Genomic DNA, 12133 nt, shown 5'->3' with positions numbered 1-12133 from the left:
GAGAACAAATTCAAGCACTAAAGAAGAAGATATATACCACATATTGAAATAATAAGAGATTAAAAAATAAAAATATACCGATAGATCAATAAAAAACACGATCAAAGACAGCCACGTATTTTTGAATATTTGTCTTTGATCGAATTTTCGTTAATCTGAAAGTTTGAGTTGAAAATGCAACGACAAACTTCCTTGTTCGTCTTTACTGTTTCACGTTCTTCGTCCTTTATAGATCGTCGTTTTCGTCCTTTATAGTTCGTCCTTTTCGTCCTTTGTAGTTCGTCCTTTTCGTCCTTTGTTGTATTTGCCCTTCACTCTTTTTGTCCTTTGTCATTTTCATCCTTCGTGCTTTTGGTGCCTCGGTTTTCTCGCCTTTTCGTTCTCCGTGTTCCGTCCTTTTCATCCTTGACAATTTTCGTCTTTCGTTATTCGTCCTTTTCGTCCTTCGTTCTTCGTCTTTACTGTTTGTCGAGTTTCGTTCTTTGTTGTTCGATCTTCTTGTCCTTTGTTATTCACCCTTCTCGTTCTTTGTTATTCGTACTTTTCATTATTTGTTGTTCGTCCTTTCGTTCTTGTTCTTTGTTGTTCGTCCTTTTCCTCCTTTGTTGTTCGTCCTTTTGGTCCATTGTTATTCGTCCTTTCTCTCTTTGTTGTTCGTCCTTTGTTGTTCGTTTTTTCGTCCTTTGTTGTTCATCCTTTTTGTTTTTTGTTATTCGCCCTTTGTTGTTCTTCCTTTTCGTCTTTTGGTGTTCGATTTTTTCGTGCTTTGTTGTTCCTCCTTTTCGTCTTTTGTTATTCATACTTTACGTGCTTTTTTGTCCGTCCTTTCGTACTTTGTTGTTTGTCTTTTTCGTCCTTCGTTGGTCAACCTTTTTGTCCTGTCATTCGCCCGTTTTGTACTTGATTGTTCATGCTGTTGGTCCTTCGGCTTTCTCACCTTTTCGTTCTCCGTGCTCCGTCCTTTTCGTCCTTGATAATTTTCGTCTTTCATTATTTGTCCTTTTCGTCCTTCGTCCTATTCGTTATTCGACCTTTCCATCCTTCGTCCTCGTTCCTTGTTACCTTTTCGTTCTCCCCCCCTCATGCTTTCCATTCTCCGTTGATCGTCTTCACTGTTTCGTTTTTCTTCCTTTGTTGTTCGTCCTTCTCATCCTTTATTATTCGTATTTTTCATCCTTTGTTGTTCGTCTTTTCGTTCTTTGTTGTTATAATAATAATAATAATAATAATTTTAATTCCAACAGACTAACGTCTATGGTGGAAACACACAGAGTTACATTAGTAGGTACATACTTGTAAACATTAATACAGAAAAAAAAAACTAACAAATTTCAACTTAAAACTAACAGCTTCTTAAAGTGAACAGAGGAAAAAATATGATATGATACGTTTACTTACATTGTGGTTTAAATATACATAAATATATACGCTTAATTAAAAATTTTTACAAACAATTAAAAATTTCTACAAACAGTTAATAGCTTTAATTTAAGTCTTGGATTATAAAAGTTGTCAAAAAATACGTCTACTCCATGAGGTATTATACAATTAGACAGTCTTAAACATCTGATTAGTGGACTGTTAAAATGGTGATAAGTACATGGTACTTTGTAATAAAATGTTGTTGGAGTGCGACAGTTTACACGTGGACAAACAAACTTTATACTTTCTAATATAGATGTACAAGATATGTTACCGTTTATCAGTTTTTGCATAAAAGATATACATGCCATATTCCTACGTCTTTGAAGTGAGGATTCACCTACAATATCAAATAGCACTCTTGAGTCACAGTGCTGAGGCGGATAAGTACCATACATTTTAAAATAGATGAATTTAGCAATTTTTCGTAATACATTTTCAACGAGGTTAATATAAACTTGATAATAAGGCATCCAAATTATGCAACAATATTCAAGTTTGCTTCTCACTAAAGTATAAAACAATATTTTAATACTAAATACATCTTTAAAATCTGTTCCATTTCTTATAATAAACCCTACCGTTCTTAGAGAGCTATTAACCATTTGTTCGATATGTGGGACGAAAGACAAAGTAGAATCAATTTTGACTCCTAAATCTCTGTATGCATTACACTTTTGTAACAGTACACCATTGATATTATAATAAAAGTTAATTTTATCTATTTTTCTGGTGCAACTCATGATTTTGCATTTGTCTTTATTAATTTCTAGTTTATTAATACAACTCCAAGTAATAAAATTATCTAAATTGCCCTGCAGCTTTAAGCAATCATTATTAGATCTTATGATGTTAACTATCTTTAAGTCGTCTGCGTATATGAAACATTTGCAGTTAAGATGTTTTACAACATCATTGAAGAAAATTACAAACAGCAAAGGACCTAAGTTAGAGCCTTGAACAACCCCACTATTTACAATAAACTCAAAAGACTTAAATCCACCGTACTCGACAAACTGCCTTCTTCCCATAATCATTGATTTTAATAAGAGCAATATATTATCACAAAATCCATACATTTCAAGTTTTTTAAACAGAACACAATGGTTTACACGATCAAACGCTTTCGTCAAATCCGTGTATAGCACATCTACCTGCAAACCATCATCTAAAGCAGTAGACACAAACTGAGTAAATTCATATAGATTTGTGACAGTCGATCTTCCTTTGACAAAACCATGTTGTTCTGGTACTATATAGTTTATAACATGAGAATATATATTGTTGGATAAGATACATTCAAATAGTTTTGCAAAGTTTGATAATAGTGCTATGGGCCTAAAGTTTTGGATATTTGACTTATCTCCTGCTTGTTCGTCCTTTTCTACCTTTGTTGTTCATCCTTTTCGTCTTTTGTTGTTCGACTTTTTCGTCCTTTGTTGTTCGTCCTTTTCGTCCTTTGTTATTCGTTCTTTTCATCCTCTGTTATTCGTCCTTTTGTCCTTTGTAGTTCGTCCTTTTCGTCCTTTGTTGTTCGTCCTTTTCGTCCTTTGTTATTCGTTCTTTTCGTCCTTTGTTGTTCGTTCCTTTCGTCCTTTGTTGTTCATCCTTTTTGTTCTCTGTTGTTTATTGTCTGTTATTCGTCCTTTGTTGTTCGCCCTTCTCGTCCTTGTTGTTCGTCCTTTTCTTCCTTTGTTGTTCGATCTTTTCGTCTTTTGTTATTCGATCTTTTCATCGTGTGTTGTTCGTCCTTTTCGTCTTTTGTTATTCATAATTTTCGTCCTTTCATCTTTTGTTGTTCAACTTTTTCGTCCTTCATTGCTCGTCCTTTTCATTCTTTGTTATTTGTTCGTTTTGTACTTGATTGTTCATGCTTTTCATTCCTTGCCCTTCACTCTTCTTGTCCTTTGTCCTTTTCATCCTTTGTGCTTTTGGTCCTTCGACTTTCTCACCTTTTCGTCCTCCGTGCTCCGTCCGTTTCGTCCTTGATAATTTTCGTTTTTCGTTATTCGTCCTTCGTCCTCCTTCCTTGTCACCTTTTCGTTCTTCACCTTTCATGCTTTCCATCCTTTGTTGTTAGTCTTTACTGTTTTTCGTTTTTCGTCCTTTTCGTCCTTTGTGGTTCGTCCTTTTCGTCATTTGTTATTCGTTCTTTTCGTTCTTTGTTGTTAGTTCTTTCCGCCCTTTGTTGATCATCCTTTGTTGTTCTCTTTTTCGTCGTTTGTTCGATCTTTTCGTCCTTTGTTGTTCGTCCTTTTCGTCTTTTGTTATTCACACTCTACATCCTTTTTTGTTCGTCTTTCGTTGCTCGTCCTTTTCGTCCTTTGTCATTCGTCCGTTTTGTACTTGATTGTTCATGCTTTTCATTACTTGCCCTTCACTCTTTTTGTCCTTTGTCCCTTTCATCCTTTGTGCTTTTGTCCTTCGGCTTTCTCGCCTTTTCGTTCTCCGTGCTCCGTCCGTTGCGTCCTTGATAATTTTCGTCGTTCGTTATTCGTCCTATTCGTCCTTCGTTCTCGTCTTCTTTCGTCCTTTTCGTCCTTCGTCCTATTCGTGCTTCGACCTTTTCGCCCTTCGTACTTCCTTGTCACCTTTTCGTTCTCCACTCTTCATGCTTTCCATCTTTTTGTTAGTCTTTACTGTTTTTCGTTTTTCGTTCTTTGTTGGTCGTCCTTTTCGTCCTGTGTTGTTCGTCCTTTTCATCTTTTGTTGTTAGATCTTTTCGTTCTTTGTTGTTCGTCCTTTTGTTCTTTGTTGTACGTCCTTTTCGTCTTTTGTTGTTCGATATTTTCGTCCTTTGTTGTTCGTTCCTCTCGTCCTTTGTAATTCGTAGTTTTCGTCCTATGTTGTTCGTCCTTTCGTCCGTTTTGTACTTGATTGTTCAGATAACCTAAGTTAATATTAGTGTCATACCAGAATTTCATAAATGTTTGTTTTGTATTATCTGCTACAAACTGTGAATATATAAAACAATAACACATCAAATAAAATTTTGCCCATTTTAGAATATTCGCCATAAATTTAATTTGTATTGTATCAATTTATAATTTCAGCGATCTCTATCATGGGCAGATTGTGCAAAATTCATAGTATCTGTCACGCTTAAATTTATAAAGTTATTTACACTTCATTCACTTCTAAAGCACAACCAATACCGCATGTATCTTAAGACATCTTTTACAGTATAAATTTCGTTATAATTTTTTGTATTTTTCGAACTGTGAAAGATAAAGGAGATGAAACTAGACATCCGTGAAAATAATCTCATTACAACAATTGCTTTGGCTATCGCTCGGAAAATAAAAACAAATCTTAATAACCAACACACATAAAAATGAAAAAATCCATTAAAGCTCCTATTGAATAATATTTTGTTAACCCTAAATTTCCAGCTTTTACTTGATAAATTCCAAAAAAAGAATTATCACGATTTGTTATTACAAACGCTTTTGCGGTAGCTTATCTTGATTTCTGCTGAAAAAATGTAATACTCACCTTTTTTTTTAATTATATGACAGTGGTTGTTTGATGAATACACACGTCATTTTTGAACAATAATATTATATTAAAGGTTTCATGTGTGTGACAGATAATCGTTTTTCGATAAATCACGCTCAACAATTTGAATGACACATTTTACATTATAAATTTAAAATTCACTTGATGTATACAGAAACGTAACTTTTAATTCATTGTATTTCTTGGTATAACGACATTGTACTTGGACTTGTGTTAATTGGCAAATTTAGATTTAAAAAAATATATTTCTATTTATATATGTATATAGAAAAATTATTACCGAGGGAAACGGAAAAATCTCTACTCTATTAGATTCACAATATCCATAAAACTGTTTTTCCACATTCAGTAACATCCTGAAAATGCAGCGCCGTGGTCTGAAAATGCACCTATTTAACTCCGTTTCGAGCTTTGCACTCTGTAAAAATTGCACTTTTGAATCCTAGTAGATGCGGCTATAATTGGAACCACATTTTTGCGTCCGTATTGGGTCAGCATTGATTTTTTAAATCCGTTAAATTTAGTATGAAATTCAGAATCAACTCATGTCCAAATCGCGTCACACACAGCTCCGTGCTCATAAGCCGCCAAATTAAAAATATGATTAAAAGATAAACGTCAAATCGCAAATATTTTCCGGTACTGGCGACATAAAACGTAATTTTTTCACGTACGCCGTTTTCTCGACACAGATGAAGATATTTCGCTGGAAATTACGCTACTTAGCTTTTTTGTTTGCTATAAAACTCGTGCCAAATTATTTTATTGTTAAAGTGCAGTGGTAAAAACAAGTGTGTAACTCGTTCGCGAATGTTTTTACAGTCTCAAATGAGTTTTTAACTTCGTTCTCGTCCGCCAAAGTACCATTTCGAGCACTAGTTATGCAAATAAGTATTTGCAAATACCAGAAACAAATGTGTACTAGTTGAATCAAGCAGTTATGGCTACTGGTTAGGAGGTAATAACCAAAATTAATGTGTTTTTCACGTTTTTTGAAACCACTATAGTCCATAAGTAGGCAAAACGGTGTGTAAGAGAAAGACAGAGACATTGTTGATCGCATTCTATTTTGAAATCTGCGATTTTTAAGTGTAAACCTGTGCCCCCGACAACTGCAGGGGTTGTGATGACACTCAAGTGTACAACAAGATGTTGCCCGCTTTCGCAGTGTTGTCTCGCAATCATTTTTTCAGTGCGTTATTGTCGGGAAACGATGCGATGGTCCAATTATTTGGGACGCTATTAAGTTAGTCTTTACACATAACGAGCATAGGTGGGTTCGTGGCAGGTTTCGGAATGTCTGGAATAATTATTAAAATTATTGGTATTAGGTCGTAGGGTGGCGCGCCGGGGACTCGGCCCCCTTCGGGCCCCCATAGCAGGCCCTACGGGATGTTTATGAAACGGAGGCGATCGGCGCAGCAAAACGACCGATTAAACGGGAAGGCGAGAGGACGGGGGCTAATCCTTTAACGTCGGCATTGCCTCCAAGGCGGCACGTAATTTTTTGATCGGATTACGTTGAACTTTCCACTTGGCGTTAATTACCGTAATTAATCCATTATGCTATGTAAATAATCAGTTAATTACCGCGGACGTTAAAACCTTAACTCCACGGAGATTTTTGACAGCACGCCTCGGCCTAATCTAATAAAATCAAAATATATTCAAAGGCGGCGACGTCAGCGGCGCAATATTAATAATTTTAATGAGCCAATAAACCGACCTTTTGAGAAGCCCTAGCCAAAACCCGGTATTATCGACCGTTCCCTCCACTCGTTGGGCTGGAGGGACGGGAGGAGGTGTGCTGAACCGACCCTCCATTCGACCGAAAGTCTGACACCTAGAAGGAGTCACGCAGAGTCGAAACAAAACACTCCCTACAAGGATTAGAGATTGTCACTTGCTTTCAGATGAGTGGATCTTGCCAACAATAAAGTGCTTCTCAACACCAGGACACCGAATTTACAAACTTTGCCGTTTTCGACGGATTCGGGAATCCCCAAATCGAACGGCCATTGCAGCACAGGCTGCTGCACAGCGCGCCAGGTTCAAATTATTGCACGGGGTTCACTCATAATTTTTCTAAAGGCAGACTCAAACACGGGAAAAACCTACAACTAAACTCGAATCAAATCAATGTGTGCACAACTAGCCATTCAAACTACTTAATTAAAGTAACATTTAAAAACTTCGTGGGTAGTTATCGGTCGATCTTTAGAAGGTTGCTAAGTAACGCAAAGTTTTTGACACTATCAGGGTTAATTAACTTTGTTTTGTGACAACACAATAGGAATGACATTATAAGTGCTTTCCAGGACAAATGATTTTTCTTTTAAAACTTCCCGAAAATATGTACTTTGTAATGATCCGACTATAAAAATGATAATTAAAATTAAGAAAAATATTCAAGGAGATTTAGATAAACCTAAAAAGTGTGTCAATAATTTTAAGAATGTTTTTTTTTCAAGCAAAGATAAAAGAAAAATTTTCCTTTGTCGCAATATTCAAATTAAACATTTTTGTGTACCTAATATTTTTTCATCTTGGTTGATTGGTAACAACGCCACACGCAACGCTGTTATCAAAAAAGTGTTTAAAATAATTGTGATAAACTTATGGTATTAATCACTGGCCAAGAATTTTAGATTCGATAAGATACATGCTATAAATTTCTCCAAATCTACTCAAAAATTCTATCCAAACTGTTGTTTAATAAAAAAGTAATTCTGAAGAGATTTATAGAGGGTGAAGAATTTGCCAAGAATGCGGATTCAAATCACTCCAAGGATTTAAATTCACTGATAAAATACAACGTAAATCCAGAGCCCGATTACAGATTTTACAAAACCAAAAATCCTAATCGTACCCACTATGATCCCGATCTTAAGAACACCAGTAAAATATGTATTTACGTAAATATTCTTTTGTTTCAGAAGAGATGTACATTCGACGACTATATCCCACTTCATCGAAAGTGTAAGTTAACCTTTTCGTTCTAAATTTTGTATTTCCTTTTTTTTTAATGTTTGTATGTATTCTCCAAAAATCTCAAAAATACTATAAATAATCCTAAGCAAAAATTTGTAGAAACGGAAATTACATCCAGTCAGCAATGACCCTCTGGATTTTTTCACTTACGATAAGCACATTTCAGAAATTAAAAAAATTGGTCGTGGTTATTTTGACAGAAATTGGCCACTGAAAACGCATGTCTACTCTTATGACATCCCTTTGGCAGAAACATATCCTTACAATTTAAAACAAACAGTTTTTGTCACATATCCAACGAGGTCGACAGAAACTGTGTGTAACTTTACATTTTAAAACCGCAATGGTTGGATATGTGAGCGAAACTGTTTGTTTTAAAATATAAGGTTATGTTTCTGCCAAATGGATGGTATAAGAATAGACGTGCTCTTTGTGGTGTCTGAATCCGTGTCAAATTTTCACCCTAGACATCCAGAATTTTTGGAAAAAATTAAAAGCTGAATAACAATATTTTGCAATATAACTTTGAAACTGCAAAACCGATTACTCTGAAATTTTGTAAATATTTTAAAGTGATCGTAATCATGGTAAATCGTTAAGCAAAATGTATTCGTTTATCCCCTCCCAAAAAATTGATAACCTCATTTCAAAATTTTGCCTAATAAATCCTATCCGAAATGTGCAAAATATGTATCATGAATCTATATTGTGATTTATTATTGCATTAAAAGGTTTTAAATTTCGTACACTGAGTGACTCAAAAAAAAATCATGAATGAGTCAATTTATTTAAATTTTTCCATTCGTCGATTTTTCACGTTCTTGAATTTTATTTTTCATTTTCCGGATGGTTTCATTTTCATTTTCTGATTTTACATCACAATTTTTCGTCTTTTATTTCCTTTATTTTTTCAATATTTCTTTTGATTTTATAAATTTTCGTTCATTCAATTCGTGAATTTTTAAATTTCTCAAATCCGATTTTCCGATTTCTTTAATTTTCAATATTTCGATTTTACTATATTTCGTTGTTTTGATTTAGTATTTTTTCGATTTTTAAGTTTCTCAATTTTTAATTGGCGGTGTTTCAATTTTCCTTCTTTTCAAGTTCTTGATTTCCAATTTTTAGGTTTTTCAACCTTTTCATTTTATACTTTATACTAAAATTGCAAAGAAGAAAAAACCAATCGAATCAAACAATTGGAAAACTCAAAAATTGTAAAATCGAAAAGTTATAGAATCGTCAAAATTGTAAACTTGAAAAATCGTATAAATGAAAAAGAGAAAAATTGGAAAAAATTTTTCGTTCTTGCAATGTTAAAGCGCTTCGACTTTACAATTTTGACGATTGTACACTTTTTCGAATTTACAATTTTCGGGTTTTCCAGTATTTCGATTCGGTTCGTTTTTACTTTATTCCAATTTTTCGATTCAGTAATTTTTTCGATCTTTAAGTTTCTCCGTAATTAGTTTTTCAATGTTTCAATTTTTCGATTCTTCATTTCTACGAATTTCCACTTTTTCAATTTTGCAGTTTTTGCTTTTTCAATTTTTTCTGATTTTTTAGTATCTCGATTCTTAATTTTTCGATTTTTCAACTTTTCGAATGGGAAAATGGAAAAGGCAAAATGGTAACATTTAAAAATCAAAAATGAAAAAACAAAGAAGTATACAATGAACACTTTAAATCGAAATATTGAAAATGAAAAAAAAAATAAAAAATTTGGAAATTCGGGGAACTGAAAAATCAAAGATTGAAAATTTGAGAAATTCATTAAACCAGAAATTATAAAATCGAACAAAACATTGGGAAAAAAAAAAGGAAATGAAAAAACCAAAAATTTCGATAAAATCTAGAAAATGAAAATTAAAAAATCGAGAAAATTAAAAATAAAAATAAAGAACTTAAAAAATTGAGAACAGAAACGAAAAATAAAAAAATCGCAAAACTGAAAACCTAAAAATTGAAAAATCCAAAAATTCAAAAATACATATGGGAAAAAAAGAAAAATTATAAAATCAAAACATTGAAAACTCGAAAAATTTGAAACAATTAAAAAAATGAAAAACCGAAACGAGAAAATGGAAAATTAAAAATTGAAAAGTCAAATCGAAAAATTGCAAAATCCAAAAATTGAAAAATTCAAGAGTTGAAAAATTGAAAAAGCGAGAAATATAAACTTAAAAACTTGAAAAATTGCAAATCGAGAAACTGAAGGAATGAAAAAGATTGAGTTAGAATTTTGTAATTTTTCCATTTTTTTTATTTCAAAAGTTGAAAAATCGGAAAACTAATAAAGCGAATTAAAAGTTAATCGCGATTAATTTTAATTGAGATCCGTTGCTATGCAAGGTGCATATTTTAACAAATCACAGGCTGGAATTCTACATTTTAATTCTATTAAAATTAAATTAATCGAGGATTTAATATTTAATTCGCTTTCCATAAACCGACCCCAATTTTTTCAATTTTTCAATTTTACGCTTGCAAATTTTTCAATTTATCGTTTGTTGAATTTTTCGTTTTGAAATTTTTCGTTTTGAAAATTTTCGATTTTGCAATTTTTCGATACATATTATAATTTTTCATTATTCGCGTCTTCAGTTTCTTAATTTTTAATTTTCCGATTTTTCCATTTTTTGTTTCCTCAACTTTCAAGTTCTTTATTTTTATTTTTCATATTCCGGATTTTTTAATTTTCATTTCCTTTGTTTTTTCAATGTTCCTTCCGACTTTTAAATTTTTCATTTTTCAGTTCCCCGATTTCCTGATTTTCAAATTTTTTGATTTTGCAATTTCTGGATTTCTCATTTATCCCATTTTCCTATTTTTTAATTTCCAGGATTTCGAATTTGCAATATTTGGTTTTTTCAATTTTGTAGTTATTCGATTTGTAATGCCCGTTTGTACCGTACTTTTAATTACATGATTAAGGTTATGCTTTGTTTAATTTGACAGATTTGATTGCCTTTTTTTATAATACCTGTAATCTTCTTTTCACAACAAGAAACTTAAAACATGTTGAAAATAGTAAATTTTTGTAGAGAAATATATATTTTGCAATATCGGGGCGGGTGGGTGGGGTTTAATCTTTATTCTTTTTTTTAATATATAGAGTTTTCTTTTAACAACAGGATAGTTAACACGTTTTCAGTTTCTTGTTGGAAAAAAAGACTTCGTATATTAAGAAAAACTGCACAAAATATAAGAACCGCCCACCCACCCCTTCTCAATTTTTAATTCATCGTGGGCTGAATGGTGGAGTTTAGTTCCAAAATCATCATTTTTCTACACGAAATTACCATATGAAACATGATAAAACTGCAAATGTAAAAATTGACGAAACGAACAATTGAAAAAAGTGAAATTGGAAAAACAAAAAATTATAAAATCGGAACATAAAATTGAAAAAATTGTAAAAATAAAGAAAATAAAAAACTGAAATGAAAATTTGCGATATCTATAAATTGAAAAATCCAAAAATTGAAAAGTCGAAAAATTTGAAATGGAAAAAATGAAACAAAAAAAATGAAAAATTGAACAACTGAAAAATTCAAGTCAAAAAAGCTATGGGACCGTTATTTACGCCCCTGCATTTTCATTTATAGAGGATATCAGAAAACAAAAATTGCAAAAACAAAATAAAATTTTTCGAAAAAGTCTGAAGTTCTGTTCAAATAACCTTCCAATTTTTTATGAGAACCATTTACCATGCTTACGATAACTTTAAAACGCCTAAATCCGGACAGACGACAGACCGACGGATAGACGAAAACGAGACTTATTTCCTCAGCTTACGCTCTGGAAGTAAAAATATTGTTGCATCCTGATGAACTGCTTAAATCAAAAGAACTTATCAGTTTGGACAACATAAAGAGATGCAGAATATGAACTTCGAAACCTAGAACTTCTGCTAGCACTTTAAACTAAGCTTCAAATTAAATGAAACCGTGAGCAGAAGTAGTTTTTGTGCGTCTAGATTTAGATTACTAAACACTACCCACAGAAACTACGTCGCTTTTAGAACATCCTATATAACACACTCTCTGGCTTACGTAAATAGCTTCTTACAACTTAAATTCATTAAGTAGATAGTTTAAAGTTGGGTGAAAACTGCGAAAACTTTACGTGAACTACACTCCTAATTTTCCTCCATACTTCTATATACCTTTAATAGGAGATATATTATTATTCATGATAT

General features: G+C 32.6%; 2 protein-coding genes across 3 annotated transcripts in view; one reads left to right on the top strand and one right to left on the bottom strand.

Annotated features, from left to right (window-relative positions):
* LOC135141732 (uncharacterized) overlaps positions 1 to 12133 on the top strand; it is a 155717-nt gene that overhangs the window by 63043 nt on the left and 80541 nt on the right. For both annotated transcript variants that reach the window (XM_064073101.1, XM_064073110.1), the window contains exon 2: positions 7878 to 7920. The gene's annotated coding sequence lies outside the window, so the exon portion shown is untranslated. The remainder of the gene's footprint in view (positions 1 to 7877; positions 7921 to 12133) is intronic.
* Positions 3800 to 6126, bottom strand: LOC135135953 (pre-mRNA-splicing factor 38B-like). The gene is made up of 4 exons (XM_064065081.1): positions 6039 to 6126; positions 5762 to 5862; positions 4063 to 4294; positions 3800 to 4005 (listed from the first exon to the last, which is right to left on the bottom strand). Exons 1-4 carry the CDS (start codon positions 6124 to 6126, stop codon positions 3800 to 3802), a joined length of 627 nt encoding a protein of 208 aa, XP_063921151.1.

The sequence above is a fragment of the Zophobas morio genome, unplaced genomic scaffold, assembly GCF_036711695.1.
Source record: "Zophobas morio isolate AGI-343-1 ecotype UQ-CSIRO unplaced genomic scaffold, CSIRO_AGI_Zmor_V1 ptg000004l, whole genome shotgun sequence".
NCBI lineage: Eukaryota > Metazoa > Arthropoda > Insecta > Coleoptera > Tenebrionidae > Zophobas > Zophobas morio.
The sequence above is the reverse complement of the archived record's forward strand: the minus strand, read 5'-3'. Positions and strand labels throughout refer to the sequence as shown.